The sequence below is a fragment of the Botrytis porri genome (assembly GCF_014898465.1).
Source record: "Botrytis porri strain MUCL 3234 chromosome Unknown BPOR_007, whole genome shotgun sequence".
Taxonomy (NCBI): Eukaryota; Fungi; Ascomycota; class Leotiomycetes; order Helotiales; family Sclerotiniaceae; genus Botrytis; species Botrytis porri.
The window spans coordinates 148,383-162,825 of record NW_024066081.1 but is presented as its reverse complement, the minus strand read 5'-3'; the positions used below and the strand labels follow the sequence as shown (position 1 = coordinate 162,825).

General features: G+C 42.6%; 4 protein-coding genes across 4 annotated transcripts; 3 read left to right on the top strand and 1 right to left on the bottom strand.

Annotated features, from left to right (window-relative positions):
• The first annotated feature begins 2,493 nt into the window (after positions 1–2,493).
• On the top strand, positions 2,494–5,598 carry EAF01_005413 (uncharacterized protein). Its single transcript, XM_038913666.1, has 7 exons — positions 2,494–3,239; positions 3,513–3,828; positions 3,881–3,954; positions 4,004–4,088; positions 4,147–4,353; positions 4,407–4,643; positions 4,721–5,598. Exons 1-7 carry the CDS (start codon positions 3,204–3,206, stop codon positions 5,059–5,061), a joined length of 1,296 nt encoding a protein of 431 aa, XP_038770115.1. The 5' UTR covers positions 2,494–3,203; the 3' UTR covers positions 5,062–5,598.
• A 1,305-nt stretch (positions 5,599–6,903) lies between these two features.
• EAF01_005412 (uncharacterized protein) lies at positions 6,904–8,522 on the top strand (the record flags this gene model as incomplete). Its single annotated transcript, XM_038913665.1, has 4 exons — positions 6,904–7,436; positions 7,488–7,838; positions 7,888–8,272; positions 8,322–8,522. 4 exons carry the CDS (start codon positions 6,904–6,906, stop codon positions 8,520–8,522), a joined length of 1,470 nt encoding a protein of 489 aa, XP_038770114.1.
• Positions 8,523–9,466: 944 nt separating this feature from the next.
• EAF01_005411 (uncharacterized protein) lies at positions 9,467–10,522 on the top strand (the record flags this gene model as incomplete). Its single annotated transcript, XM_038913664.1, has 3 exons — positions 9,467–9,509; positions 9,637–9,844; positions 10,072–10,522. 3 exons carry the CDS (start codon positions 9,467–9,469, stop codon positions 10,520–10,522), a joined length of 702 nt encoding a protein of 233 aa, XP_038770113.1.
• Positions 10,523–13,710: 3,188 nt separating this feature from the next.
• EAF01_005410 (uncharacterized protein) lies at positions 13,711–14,443 on the bottom strand (the record flags this gene model as incomplete). Its single annotated transcript, XM_038913663.1, has 3 exons — positions 13,711–14,089; positions 14,152–14,247; positions 14,298–14,443. 3 exons carry the CDS (start codon positions 14,441–14,443, stop codon positions 13,711–13,713), a joined length of 621 nt encoding a protein of 206 aa, XP_038770112.1.

The window sequence follows — 14,443 nt, the reverse complement described above, 5'->3', positions numbered from 1 at the left end:
CTTTGTCAAAAGTAGACAATTGGAAGACTCACTATGTAATTATTGGGAGAATGGGGGATGATGGTTGGAGAGGATCAGAGAAGGAGAGCCGGATCAGTTGGTAAGAGTGAATGGTGTGTGATTTAATTTGCAGTCGTTACAAGTGCGTAGTAAATAGTGACGGAAGACAGAGATGGCGAGTTTAGTGAAGACTACAAACTATGAAGATGAGATGCTATATATACATGTAAATATCGGGCTTTGACAGGCGATTCGAAAATGTGCCTTGATCGTCTCGAAGCCGAATATGCCAGTAGAATTGAGACAAGATAGCTTCTCGAATCCCAAATTGTTCCAAAAGATGTTGTTAAACTGATATTTTGCTTGAATGAAGAGTTCGACGCATCCAAGTGGGTGTTCCGCCGAATTCTGGATTTGGAAAGAAATTGGAAATGAAAACACTAGAAGCCGACAAAATTGATAGACGAGAAAGAGATAGCAAAAAAGGGAAGGATGACGAAAGAGAATCAGAAGGTTGGCAATTCGATGAAGTAGTATGTGTAATAAAGAACATGTCTGAAAGTGCTAGATGAAGATGGAATAGTTGCTCCATATTTGTGCTGTTAACTCTTAGTCACATCTTTCCATAAGAAAAGACTGACTGATCCCATCCCATTAACCTATAATTACAACCTGCCTGCGCAATTCAAACCGGCATATCTCACAGCTATACAAGAGGCAATTGCTTGATGAGATAACTCGCTTGAGTAAATAGAAACCTTTTAGGGCATGATTCTCCATCTTAACAAATATACACCGGCTCAGTTGTTGGTGAATCGCGGTAACAAATGTATTGTAATGTCTTCCTTGTCTGCCAAATCATGTGTTGGCGGCATATCTTGACATCTCCAAAGCTGTATTCTTTGTCTCTTGAAGCCAACTTGATGGTTCCACGTGGCAGACAATTTTGATATATCTTCCTGTATCTGCCAGATTTCTCTGAATGGAATAAGAGAATCGACACATTCCTTGATGTTCTCACAGGATAGACTTGCTAGACGTCGAAACATCCTCTTGACAGGCAAGACTAACTTTGGACCACCAAGTAGACATGTTTCAGAGCTAGGGATTCCCTTATACTTTGGGGTCACTTATCCCCTTTCCCAAAGATAGATCTCCTATGATCGTACCGGGAGGTATCACGATGTAGTCATTCGGTTGCTTCGAGAAAACACCATAGAGTTCCACATCATAATCCGCCTTGAGTTGACGAGGATCCATAGGACCACTTGATGCAACATCATTGACAGCATGAAAACCTCCCTGGAACCGGGTAGAATATGACTGATGATACAATCTCACGCAGCGCGGGTGGTAACGGATGAAGATGACTTGTCAAACGATTGTTATGCATATACCGGAAGCTCAGCGAAGATTCCCCAGCTTTGTTGCTTTTCAGGGAAAAATTTGGGTACAGTGATTGCTATGACAGATGACACCACCCCCCACCAAAATCCAACGAACAAATTGTTGTCGGAATATACTTGTATCAATCGAGTAATACCACTTTGTCAATATATTTGTTTATTGAGAAATCAAAACAAAAGACTAACAATTGTAGTCTGCCCGAGCAGAATGACGATGGATGTTTGCACTGTCCAGCTAATAAGTACCTATGTATGTACCTTAGGTAGAGGAAAGGAACTGATGATAGCGATTGAGTTATTCAGAATGTACAGAGTAATTACTAGGTATATCTGAGCGCGGCGCAGTCTATTCAGTTCCTCCGAAAGCTAAACATCCAAAGGGTCCACCCGGTGAACGGGCCCAGACTGCTCTCAAACGCAACACGAACTAATTAAATGTACGAAGTAGAAGAAAATACCTAGGCTGGGAACTCCAATTACAAATATTGCTATCAGGTAGGTGGGTAAGTTCAGAGCTTATCAAAGGTATCATGGTGTGACCTTTTGATAGATATCAACTGGGAGAATACATATGACAAAAATGTTGGTATTCATTCGTTCTCATGGCTAAGGACGTTGGTATAGCCGTCATCTAGATGAGAAATGCAAAAATGTGATATAATTTGACATAAGAGCCATAGGGGTACTCATGATGTTCAAGCTTTCGAGGGTCTCGCTCTTTGAGCTCTTGAAGACACTCACTCGTCTATCATGAGTTAAATTGCCACTGGTCGGAGTATTCTCACCGTTACTGTCATTGAAACCTTACCAAACACATTCGTTACTACTTACTGCTTACAACGAATCAATTGATGGGGCCAAGCCCCCAAACCCCCATAGCTCGCTGCGCTCGAAGATTTGGGATTTTATTATGTGGTGTCTGGTGTGTAACCGAGTGAGTATATGGTAGCTGTTCACGATGTTAAGATGGATATATCCTACGAGTCTTTGAGCCATGTACCTAGATAGATTCTAGATATACCAGATAGTTACTATAAGTTAATTACATCCCTTTTTAGGAAAATAACCTATTGGCTAGCTATCTACCCACATACTTGCATGCACCTACCTACCTACCTACACCGAGGTCTTCTTACCAAGCCATTCACCCCCCAAAAACAAGCTCACATTCACTCACATTCACTCACATTCCGTCACCTCAGTTACTACGATATACGGAGTATCCCTTCCCTTCCCTTCCCTTCTCTTCTGACTCAACCCTATCAAAAGAATCGATCCTTCCTGTTTCCCCCCCCCCACTCTATCACAGTTTATTACTCTTTATAGATAAATAAGCGAACCTCTCTTAGCGTCCTTTGCTCTTCTGCGCAGGGTATTCGTTAATACATACAGCAAGCCAAAGGCAAAGAAAGGCGAGGCAAGGCAAGGCAAGAAAAGGCAAGAAAAGGCAAAGAAAAGCGTCATTTTTAGTAACATCACCTCTCTCCTTCCCTCCTCCAGAAAACTGCACGCGATCTGCAAAGAAGAACAAAGACAATTCTTCCAAATCTTGACATTCCCATTAAATTAGATTTTCAATCCCGATAATTGTCTTTCTTATAGATAATACCAAGGTATTTATTCTATCTATAATCTCTTCCACCTTTCCTACCAAGAAAATCACGACCCCGCATCCCACCCATACCTCTTTGCAATCTCTGTCAAGGAACACCACTCGAAGATCTCGAAATATTGTTGAGAGAAAGATCTGAATTGCGTGTTGGATTTTTGTAGAGAGGTTTTAGATCTATCTTCAAGATGGGTCAGACTCTTTCGGAGCCCGTCGTGGAGAAGGTACGTTTGTTTTATCTTTTTTCGCCTTATCTGTTTACTGTGTCATTGTCGGCGCTGGTCTTTCATGCCAAGGTATCGCATACCTGGTATTGCCTGCTGGTGTTGAAATACTTCTGCGCCGCGCAGTAGTATAGAGACTCTATGTAATTTGTTAAATGAGCACAATCTCTCTACAAAAATATCCCGCAAAGACTCGGTCTTCAGCTGCATTCCCGCAACCAAGATCTATCTGCCACCACTGCCGATGGTTACTAACATGGCTTTCTCTGATAGCACTCAGCTACTGGAGGCGATGAGAGATTACTTTATGGTGTCTCCTCCATGCAGGGATGGAGAATCAGCATGGAGGACGCGCACGCGACTATCCTCGATTTACAACATACAAAGGGACAGGAATTGAAGCCAGCTCCAATCGATAGCAGACTTTCATTCTTCGGTGTTTACGATGGACATGGAGGGGATCGGGTAGCCCTTTTTGCAGGAGAAAATATACACCAGATCATCGCGAAACAAGAAGCATTCCAAAAGGGTGATATTGAACAAGCCTTGAAGGATGGCTTCCTTGCAACAGACAGAGCAATCTTGATGGGTTAGAGCAAAATCCTCCTTCTACCAAACAGCGAGACTAATATGAGTTATAGATCCAAGATACGAGGAGGAAGTTTCTGGCTGTACCGCATCAGTTGGCATAATTTCGCACAAGAAGATCTATGTGGTATGTTATACGAGGCAACAGACGCCGAAATATGCTTACTGTTCATAAGGGAAATGCTGGAGACTCCAGAAGTGTTTTGGGAGTCAAGGGTCGTGCCAAGCCTCTGTCATTCGACCACAAGCCGCAAAACGAAGGTAGCTTCTCATTATATTAGCGATGGACTGCACAAAATACTAATCTATAACTGTGCAGGCGAAAAAGCCAGAATTAATGCGGCTGGAGGCTTCGTCGATTTCGGTCGTGTCAATGGTAACCTTGCATTATCAAGAGCCATTGGCGATTTCGAGTTCAAAAAGAGCGCAGAGCTTTCGCCTGAGCAGCAAATCGTCACTGCATTCCCCGATGTTACTGTACACGATATTACAGACGATGACGAGTTTTTAGTGGTCGCTTGTGATGGTCAGTAGCTTACGACGAGTCATCGAGAACAACAAGGCTAACACGATCTGCAGGTATCTGGGATTGCCAATCATCCCAAGCTGTTATCGAATTCGTTCGACGAGGCATTGTTGCCAAGCAAGATTTATCTAAAATCTGCGAGAATATGATGGATAACTGTTTAGCATCCAATTCGGAAACTGGTGGTGTTGGTTGTGATAACATGACTATGATTGTCATTGGTCTCTTGAACGGCAAGACCAAGGAAGAGTGGTACGATGAAATCGCAAAGCGTGTTGCAAATGGAGATGGTCCATGTGCCCCTCCGGAGTATGGCAAGTACTCCGCTGAGTCCCAAGACTAGAATATTTCCTAACAAATTTAATAGCTGAATTCCGTGGACCTGGTGTTCATCATAACTTTGATGATAGTGACAGTGGATATGATGTTGATATGGACCAGAAGCTTAAGTCTTTCGGTGGGAACCCACGTGGACGGATCATTCTTCTTGGAGATGGTACAGAAGTCCTCACTGATTCCGATGATACAGAAATGTTCGATCACAGTGAAGAAGACAAGGACCTCGCCAGCCAAGTCCCCAAGGGACAGCCTCAGTCCGAAGTTCCCGAATCCGATGCCTTACCCGAAAAAATTGACCCAAAAGAGCCAAAGTATCAGGCAGTCGTAGACGAAGTCTTACCAAAGTCGAACAAAGCGGGAGAGAAGTAGGAGTAATTTGGGTATCATGGGTATACCTTTCGAGATTTATGAAGTGGAAGACGAAGGAAGGGGAGGATGTTGGAATGAAGATGTTAATGACTCGAGAAATTATGCAGACCAGATTCATCTTGATGAATGACTATTTTTGCGGCCATATCTGGAATAGAAGGGGCTGCGAATCGTGTGCATTTTTATAAGCATAACGTGAGATAAATTCACGTATTGCAATGTCTCCTGGAAATCTTCATGACTGCAGGGAGGAAATAGGGCGTATGGAGTGGGGAAGGTATAAAGGTTATGAAAACTTTATATCTAGTAAACATGATAGAGATGCCTAGGGCGTGGTGGCTTCTCCTTCAACATGACATTTTCTGAACTTACGATCTTCATACGCAGCGAGTCATATTATCATGATGATGAGTCCTTTTTTTTTCTCTTCTTCAATTTTACATTACAGATCTCTTATAGGAAGGGTCCCTAGACTAAGGCCGAGTTTCAATGTACCTTGAAAACCATCAATTGATATACTCCTGACCAAAGCTTTTACGAGTTCATCTAATGTTTCTAGATTGAATGTGTTTGCATGTTCGCAGGTGTGTTAAGTTGCAGATGGTCCCCTCTTTTTAGCCCCAAGGTGACTCCCAAGACGTAGCGAATAGATAGCGAGTAGAGTGATGAAGTGTCTACAGAGTAATCGAATGGAATCGAATCGTTGGCAATGCTTTGTACTTGGCTTGGATCCATTGCACTGCAGCGAATGGGGGGAATTGATCATAGGTCACAGCTTTGAAGTGGAGAAAGGTAAGTTTTATCCTGGAGACTCAGAGATGCGGTCAATGGATGATAATGAGCTTTCCTTCCTAGTTAGGTACCCCACGAACGGGCGGAACTGCAGAGTGAAAAAATGCTTTCAAGTCGTGGGATGGTGGGATGGTGGAATGGTGGAATGGTGGGATGGTGAGATTATTTAATTGGTAGAGGAGTTGGAGGAGGAATGAAGTTCACCGTCTCTTTGTTATTATCTACCTACCCTACGTACCTACGACCTACATGTACTGTACTCCTTCCCTACGTATGTGAATTGACCAGATTACCTAATCCCTCACAGCCAATCGATCACTCGTATTCTCTTAGCGTCGCACGTGCGTACTTTTTCTTACCTTACTTGATCTTGACGATAGCAATTGGAATGACGATATTGGGAAATTTAAACCACGCCTCACTCAAGAGAAAACCTGGTTTAAGTTTCAAAAGAGCAGAAAGAAGCAGGAGAGACAGAACAGGTCCCGTCCCTAGGTACCTGCCGACTACCTACCTACTTACCTACCTACCTACCTACCCAGTCATAATTTAGTTTAAAACTAGCTTTATGTGAGGACAACAAGACAATTCCATTCAAATCAATTATCACACACCTATGATTATATTAACTTATGCTTAACGTTATGTTCAATGTTCATCAAATTTACATAAAGTTTTGATTTTTCTTCCAGAGAGAAAGAAAGAAAGCATAACTCTTTTTTTCATCGTCGTCGTGATATTTAACCTATCTACACATCTACGAAGTACTCGAATCTCAAAGCTGTCTTTGCATTGATATTAATTTCTCTAATCCACCACAGCAATACTAATAAGAAAGACTACATCAACGGTCAACTACCTCTAACTGAACCCTGGTCAAAATTATTGAAAATTCCGGAAGCTCCTCCAATTGTCAAAGAACTACCTCCAGCGCAGCAAAGCACAGCACCGACAATCTAAACACAAAAACGCGAAAGCTTATAATCGACTTGTCTCAATCCCCCTCGCTGTCAGTCGAGTATTTTTCAGATTGAAAGTTAAAACTTCAAAATGTCTTCTCCATCATCGGGCGGAAGTGTAGGAAAGAGAAAGCGTACTGCTACTGCTTCATCATCCAAGAAATCTTCAACACTCGATCAATTACAAAATTCATCAAGAGATGCATCTGGGGAAGATGGCGAATCCACAGCTCCAGAAACCAGAGAAACACGTAGCTCAAGTCACAAAAAGACTATCTCCATGGACTCTCAAAACCCACCCGCGAAACGTCTTCGCTCATCTACACACGAGAAAGTAGCAGTTAATGGATCCGACAGTGCGCGGGACCCAGGTGAACCATCCGACACAACTGAAGGTAGTACAGACATTGCGAACAGAGTTGGAAAGAAGGGAAGAAAAAGTGTTTCCAAAGGAGAGGAGGAAGTGCCAGAACAAGAGGGAGAGAAAGAAGAGACCACACAATCAATGGCTCCGCCACCAATTGGAAAATTGACAGATCCAGTTGGATACAAAACCAATCCACCCCCGGCTGACAGACCAGTTCGTGTTTATGCGGATGGTGTGTTTGATTTATTTCATCTTGGGTATGTATTCTATAAACTACGGACTTGGAAGTAGTAACTAATTCATGGCAGACATATGCGACAGCTTGAACAAGCTAAAAAAGCATTCCCAGACGTTTACCTTTTGGTCGGAGTTACAGGAGATGCGGAAACACACAAGAGAAAAGGACTTACGGTTCTTTCTGGGCAAGAGCGAGCTGAGACTGTAAGACATTGCAAATGGGTTGATGAGGTTGTTGAGAACTGCCCATGGATTGTTACTCCGGAATTTCTAGCAGAGAAAAGGATTGATTACGTTGCGCATGATGATCTTCCATATGGAGCTGATGAGGGAGATGATATTTACAAACCAATCAAGGAGCAAGGAAAATTCTTGGTTACACAGAGAACTGAGGGTGTCAGCACGACTGGTATCATTACAAAGTATGTCTTTGATTCTCTGTCTCCCAAATCATTACTAACATCTACGCAGGATTGTTCGAGATTATGAGAAATATATTGCACGTCAATTCAAGCGGGGCACAACAAGACAGGAGCTTAACGTATCATGGCTCAAAAAGAATGAACTCGATCTCAAACGTCATGTTGCTGAGATGAGAGAAGCTATCCGAACGAATTGGAGTACCACTGGTCAAGAATTGGGCAAAGAATTGAAACAATTCTGGCAATCCAGTCGTCCCGGTAGTCCCGCACGCATGCACAGTTTCGAAGCAAATAGTGCCGGATCCCTCACAAGCCCATCTGCTCTACAACATCTTACACGTCGCCTGGAAATTCCAAGAAATGATAGTCCAGGTCCGGGTAGTGATTTTGCAACAGGATACAGTTTAGGTCTTATTGGTGGTGTACGGTCATGGGTATGTTGATCCATTCTCAATATCTACTTAAGCTAACCTTATTTTCTAGATGACTCGAAGTCGTCAAACCAATCGTGATAGTTTACGCGGAAGTGAGAGCAGTGAAGAGGAAAGTGATGAAAGACTTTCACCACGTGGTAGAAGCGAAAAGGATAATTTCAAATCTGATGAGAATGAAGTTGATGAAGAACAAGTCGATGCACAAATTGATGCGGCTATGGCGGAAAATGCTAAGAAATCTGGTCAATAAATGTGGATTGGCTTCTGGGATGACGCAGGGTATACAGGACTTAATTGAAAGGTCTTTCATTTTGTTTTGTGTGTCCTATTTTCTACCATGTATATACTTTATGGTGTTTTGTTGTGCTACATACATACATACAGACCTACGTGAGGGTATTCGGCAAGTTGTGTGGGATGGTCAGGAAGAGATTTAACCATTGGAGTCCGAGCAAATACCTGAGGGTCGTGGCGATATTACTGTCCGGAAGTAGGGTGAGCTTTTTCAAGCAGAGTGGTATGAATATTGGTATGTTGGAGTGAATGTCTGAAATGCATAGGTATGATGCCTAGGGAGCGCGAAAGGGGTTGTTCAATATACCTACCACCTAGGTGTGTTCGGCCAGGAGAAACATGGTCCGAAGCTTAGTATTTGTGTTGGTTCTTACTCACTTTGTATTTTTATCATTATATTGCTAGAGTTGATGGAAAAGAAATGGGTTAATGGAAAATGATGGTGGAATTGCAATGGTTTGCACTTTTGGATAGACAAAAACTTAGGATGATAACGTTGATTTGGACTGAAGTTTTTCTTTCATATGAAATGTTTTTGTGACTTTGAATTAGTAGGTCTAATTCTTACAGTCCGGATGCTAGAATCTTATATGTCAATGTACAATATCTTAAAACTCATCTCATTGATTCGGTGGTGGCGGCACGCATGAGGATATCACAAATCAGCCACGTGATCTCGACCAATCACCAGTTTTGAATTAATCAACCGAGATCAATAATTTGAACCTTAGTGACATCGACGACTTACTGGTAACCTCAGAACGCTACGGGATTCCCGACACCGACCTCTCCCCTCTATTTTTCCTTTCCTTGTGTTATCCTCAATTGAATTAATTGAAAGGAGGGAGATTTAATAAGATCCAAAGAAATAAGACGAACGAGATAGGCAAGACGAGCAAAATGTTCAAGACTACACGATCTGCGGGGGCAATGGTACTGAGAGGTTTGTTTTGCTTTATTCCCTTCTTTGCCTCTTCACTGCGAACACTGATGGCAACTTGACCTTTGCATTTCTATACTGATCCATCGCATCAACTATACCCTATACCCAATGCTAACACAATGAATAGCCAAGCCCGCCTCATCCCTCCTCCCTTATCGATCCCTAGCAGCAATCTCCAACAGCGCAACTAAACCAGCTCAAGCACAAGTTCAGGCAATGGAAACGAGACACCCGGCAGATAGAGGAAACCTCAAACTCAGTGTTACGGGAAAGGAGAGGAGAGAAGTGCTTCTTCCTAGTCAAGAGGGAAAGAAGGGTGTTATGCAATATGCTTTGTGAGTTTGATTTTACATTTGGGGGTTGTCTGATGGACATATGGGGGGAGCGGGACGGGCTGCAGGGGGAGTAATGTGATCAGGAGTAATGGTATAGGATAAGCGGGAGATACATTCGTTCGAAGTGTTCGCTTTACTGGAGACTTTTGTTGTGTTTTGGGACCTTTCCGCTAGAGTGGCGACCAAAAAAGGGAATGTGAGAACAAAAGCTAATACTACGCAAACAGAACCACACTTGATCAAATTGCCAATTGGGCACGACAAGGGTCCCTCTGGCCCATGACCTTCGGACTCGCCTGCTGCGCCATCGAGATGATGCATCTCTCAACCCCACGTTACGATCAAGATCGTCTTGGTATCATTTTCCGTGCTTCTCCTCGTCAATCCGATGTTATGATTGTGGCTGGTACTTTGACCAACAAGATGGCTCCTGCTCTTCGTCAAGTTTATGATCAAATGCCAGATCCACGATGGGTGATTAGTATGGGAAGTTGTGCAAATGGCGGAGGATATTATCATTATAGTTATAGTGTTACAAGAGGTTGTGATCGTATTGTTCCGGTCGATATTTACGTGCCAGGATGTCCGCCAACTAGTGAGGCGCTTATGTATGGAATCTTCCAATTGCAGAAGAAGATGAGACATACCAAGATTACGAGGATGTGGTATAGAAAGTAGATGGTCGGTGTGGTGTGGTTGGAGGTGTGGTTGGAGGTGTGGAGAGTTGAGGAATCTCATGGCTGCTTGATATAGATTGCAGATGGATGGATAGACGGATTGATGGATGGATATGCGGATGACATTGGGGTGGGGTGGGTTTAAGAGTCTGTACAAAATGTACATAGTCCACTGGGAGTTTTCGTCATTTTTTATTTTGAGAAAGGGAAAATACAATGGAATTGAAAATCTGTTGAATGTTGATTTGGCTCATATGAGGACATGATGTTTGATGGTTTGAATTTGGATTTGGATGTGATCGAAATGGGGTCACACATGTTTTTCATTTTCCTATCAGTACCTAGCTGGGCTGTAGAATGGGGGGCGAGGGCGGTGCTTGCTATGGTATTGTTATAAGTGTGAAGTACCTAAATACGTTATGAGTAGGTGAATGAATCTGCTTTGATGCTGTCGCTGTAAGTCGGAGGTAGGAGGTAAGAATCTGAATCCGAGATGGATAGATTGGCTGCTTGGGTGGGTGGGTGGATATGCTGGATATGCTGACTAGACTTGTTGGATTATGGGATTTGTGCTGTAGACTGTGTGCGGTGGGTATGTTTTGGAAATTGGGGGATGGAGATTGGGTAGGGGGATGGGATATTGGGCTGGGATCTTGGGATGGAATATTGAGATGGGAACTCGGTGGGTTGGAATGAGATGAGAGGTGATACGGGGATGGAAGTTGAATAGATGAGAGATGAGGGGGGGTTGGATGGGTACATGAGGTCTGATTACAGAGATACATCTGAAAACAAAGCGTTGTGGGATCAGCAAGCGAATAACATTGAGATGGCGGGGTCGACGAGGAGAGAAGTTTGGGAGCTAGAGATGCGGTCTGTACAGTGTAGAGGTAGCGAATGGTGTAAAGATTGATGTGATGAGAGGTCGCTGGAGAAGACTCATGCATTGCGGAAAGTAGGATAGTATTGCTGAGATACATCTCTGTGGATGGCTTTGCAATCTTACAATGTGGGAAGTTTCTCCCATCCCGTTGTATTGATTAATGGATGCTGGGATGGGAGTCGGAAGGAGATGAGTTGCATCGTATATACGTATCTTCTGTGGTGATGAGAGATATGTTATGTTTCAGTTGAATGACGACACCTTTTCTCACTGTCGCTTTCTTTCGAATTACTACTACTGTCATTGTTGTAACTAGATGATAGATATCTCGACGATGGTCATGTGGAAGTTGGTTGGCTTGGCCTAAGCATGGAATTTGATGCCGAATGGGAATTTGATGCGTGTATCCGGTCTCAGAAATCGGATTGCCTCATCGACATGGTCGATTCCTTTGTGTGGATTTTTTTAGGGGTTTTCTTCAGGGAGATCGGTGTGCTTTTATATCTGAATATGGGATTGGAGATGAACGAACTACCTAGGTAGTGCAAACTTTTCGGGAATCGGGATCTCATATTCACTCTTTCAGAATCATGGCTCGGTGAGGGGATTCTGGTGATGGAGAGATCTTTCTTATTTATGGTATATAAGACCATACACAGGCGACTAAAGAGAAAAAGATAAGGACATAACAGCCAGCTCAACAATGGAAGGAAATGGAGTTCTCATCTTGTCAGCTGAGTAGGATGGAGTCTGAGGTGTGGCACTGAAGAGGATTGCCAGATTTGAGTTCTACAAACCTGAGTACTTTGGAGATTGAGAGGAGAATATTGGTACAGTGATCAGTGAGTGATTACTAGTGACAGTAAACCTTATATTCTGCGAGAGTAAGATTAAAATGACAATAAGAACTTTGACAGTTGGTCTGACAGTCTGACTATACAAGTCGGGCTACACTTGGTAAAAAATCTTATAATGAGAAATGAGAATGAGAATTCAAGAGATGGGACAAGAGTATAGATTGTTAGAGTCCCATATTGACCAATCTCCACCTTGGAATTTATGTGTTTGGATGTTGGGATTCAGACTCGATGGATGCATTTATACCCACAGAGTCGTGACTTGAAGACGAGATGTCTAGCTCGGTTGTTTTATTTTCAGCCCTGCAAAATATATAGCGTAGTTGAAGCCGTGTTTACGTGTCAAAGTTTTCTTCCAAGAATTGCTTGTGAGAGGATATGTGTGAATTTATGTAGGTAGCAAGAAGAACTTCAGAAGAGGATAGAGAAGGGAGGTGCAATACCTTGATAGAGCTGCGGTGGGATAGAGGTGCTGAATGGGGTGAGATATTTTTTATGAGTTCCAGTACAGATGAAGTTTGGGATGTCAAGCGGAAAAAAATTTCATCCCCTGACTTAGTTGGTAAACGACAAGAAGTAAATGACAGAAGCAGCAACAGCCTATCTTGTGTTAAGAGTATAATGACAGCGATAGTTTTGCATGCTTCTTTGAATGGGCACGAACTTAGGTTTCTCTCTATGACACACAGCCAAAACTGTGGACCAAAACCCCAATAACTCAAAGTGTGTAGCGCAACATTGAGAATCAATCCAAAGATATTGTGGTTGTGACATACGTCGGTATTTCAGACATCCACATATGTTTGATTCCCTTCTCTTGCTTAAAGAATATTTATATACAAAATCTAGGCGGAATACCGAGATGTCGAAGAACTCTTACCTAACCTGATAGAGGAAGGGGCAGGATTGCAATAGTCAAGACAGGAAAATAACTGGAACCTAGTCTACTCGCTTGATTCTCTGCGACTTTCTCAAAGGTGGTGTACATAAACTACGAAACTTTGGATGTGGAAAGGGCATAAGGGATTGTTAAATGCCGATAGTGGTAATGATGACGAAGAAGGAAATTGATGATTTTTACATCGTCCGAAACTTATCTGAATCTGTTCTTTAGAGTGGCAGTTGACTTCGTACTCCTAAATCCAGTGGTGAAATCTATGAATCGGGATTGACAATAGAAAGACCGTAGGTTGCTCAAACGACGGTGACAGTCTCGCATGGATTACATTACATGCTGATATTGAACAACAACGAAATTTCATGTGGTAGGAACCGTAGTTTAGGGATTCTCTAAAGAAGCCCAGCGAGTCTAACGAACGATTGTATATTAACTTTAAGCGAGTTCTGAAAGTCGAAGCAGAAGTTAGAACCAAACGATGTCGAGTTAAAAGATTCGCGTTATCCCAAAGGGCATCATACTTCAATCAACATACCCAACTGATTTGCAGATCATATACTACAAAAAGAACCTCGTACCCAAAACCCCGGTGCCAAAACTACTCGTAGTGGCATCTCGTTGCCGTTCGACGGTCTAGACGTCTCTACATTACTAGAAGCAGACCCAGGAGGTGTTTCCGAAATATCGAGCCCAGGATACAGTTTAATAGGTTTCTCATGCTTATTTTCATCCTCCCGAACACTTTCCTTGGAATTATTATCTATCGGCTTTGTCAATTTTCGTATCTTTCTAGTCTTCATCATATTTCTACAACCAGAACAGGATAACAACGAGCATCTTATGTCTTTGAATCTCCCTCTATACATGCAGATGAATCTTGAGATATCTATTGTGCAAGCTATGAAGATGCCGAGAAGGATTTCAAGCAGACTGAAAGTTCGGGATCGTTAGTTACGCATAAATGTAATCTTCCGTGTCTAAGATCTACTCACCTAACAAGTGCAACACCTGAAAGATTCCATAATACATCATCATTATTGTCAATTCTCAATCGATAAATGATACTCAGAATTGATCCAATAGTAGCACTACTCAGTTATCAGTATGTTTTCCCCCTCATGGATAGATTTTGACCTACATGAATCCCGTAGCGAATATCAACCCCACGCCAATTTTCTTTCTCGGCGTTGGTTTTAACTTACTGACCGCAATCAACGGTATTATAATCAAGTATATATCAATTATGAACCCCACAATAGCCCGAGGTAAACTTAAAGTTTGCAT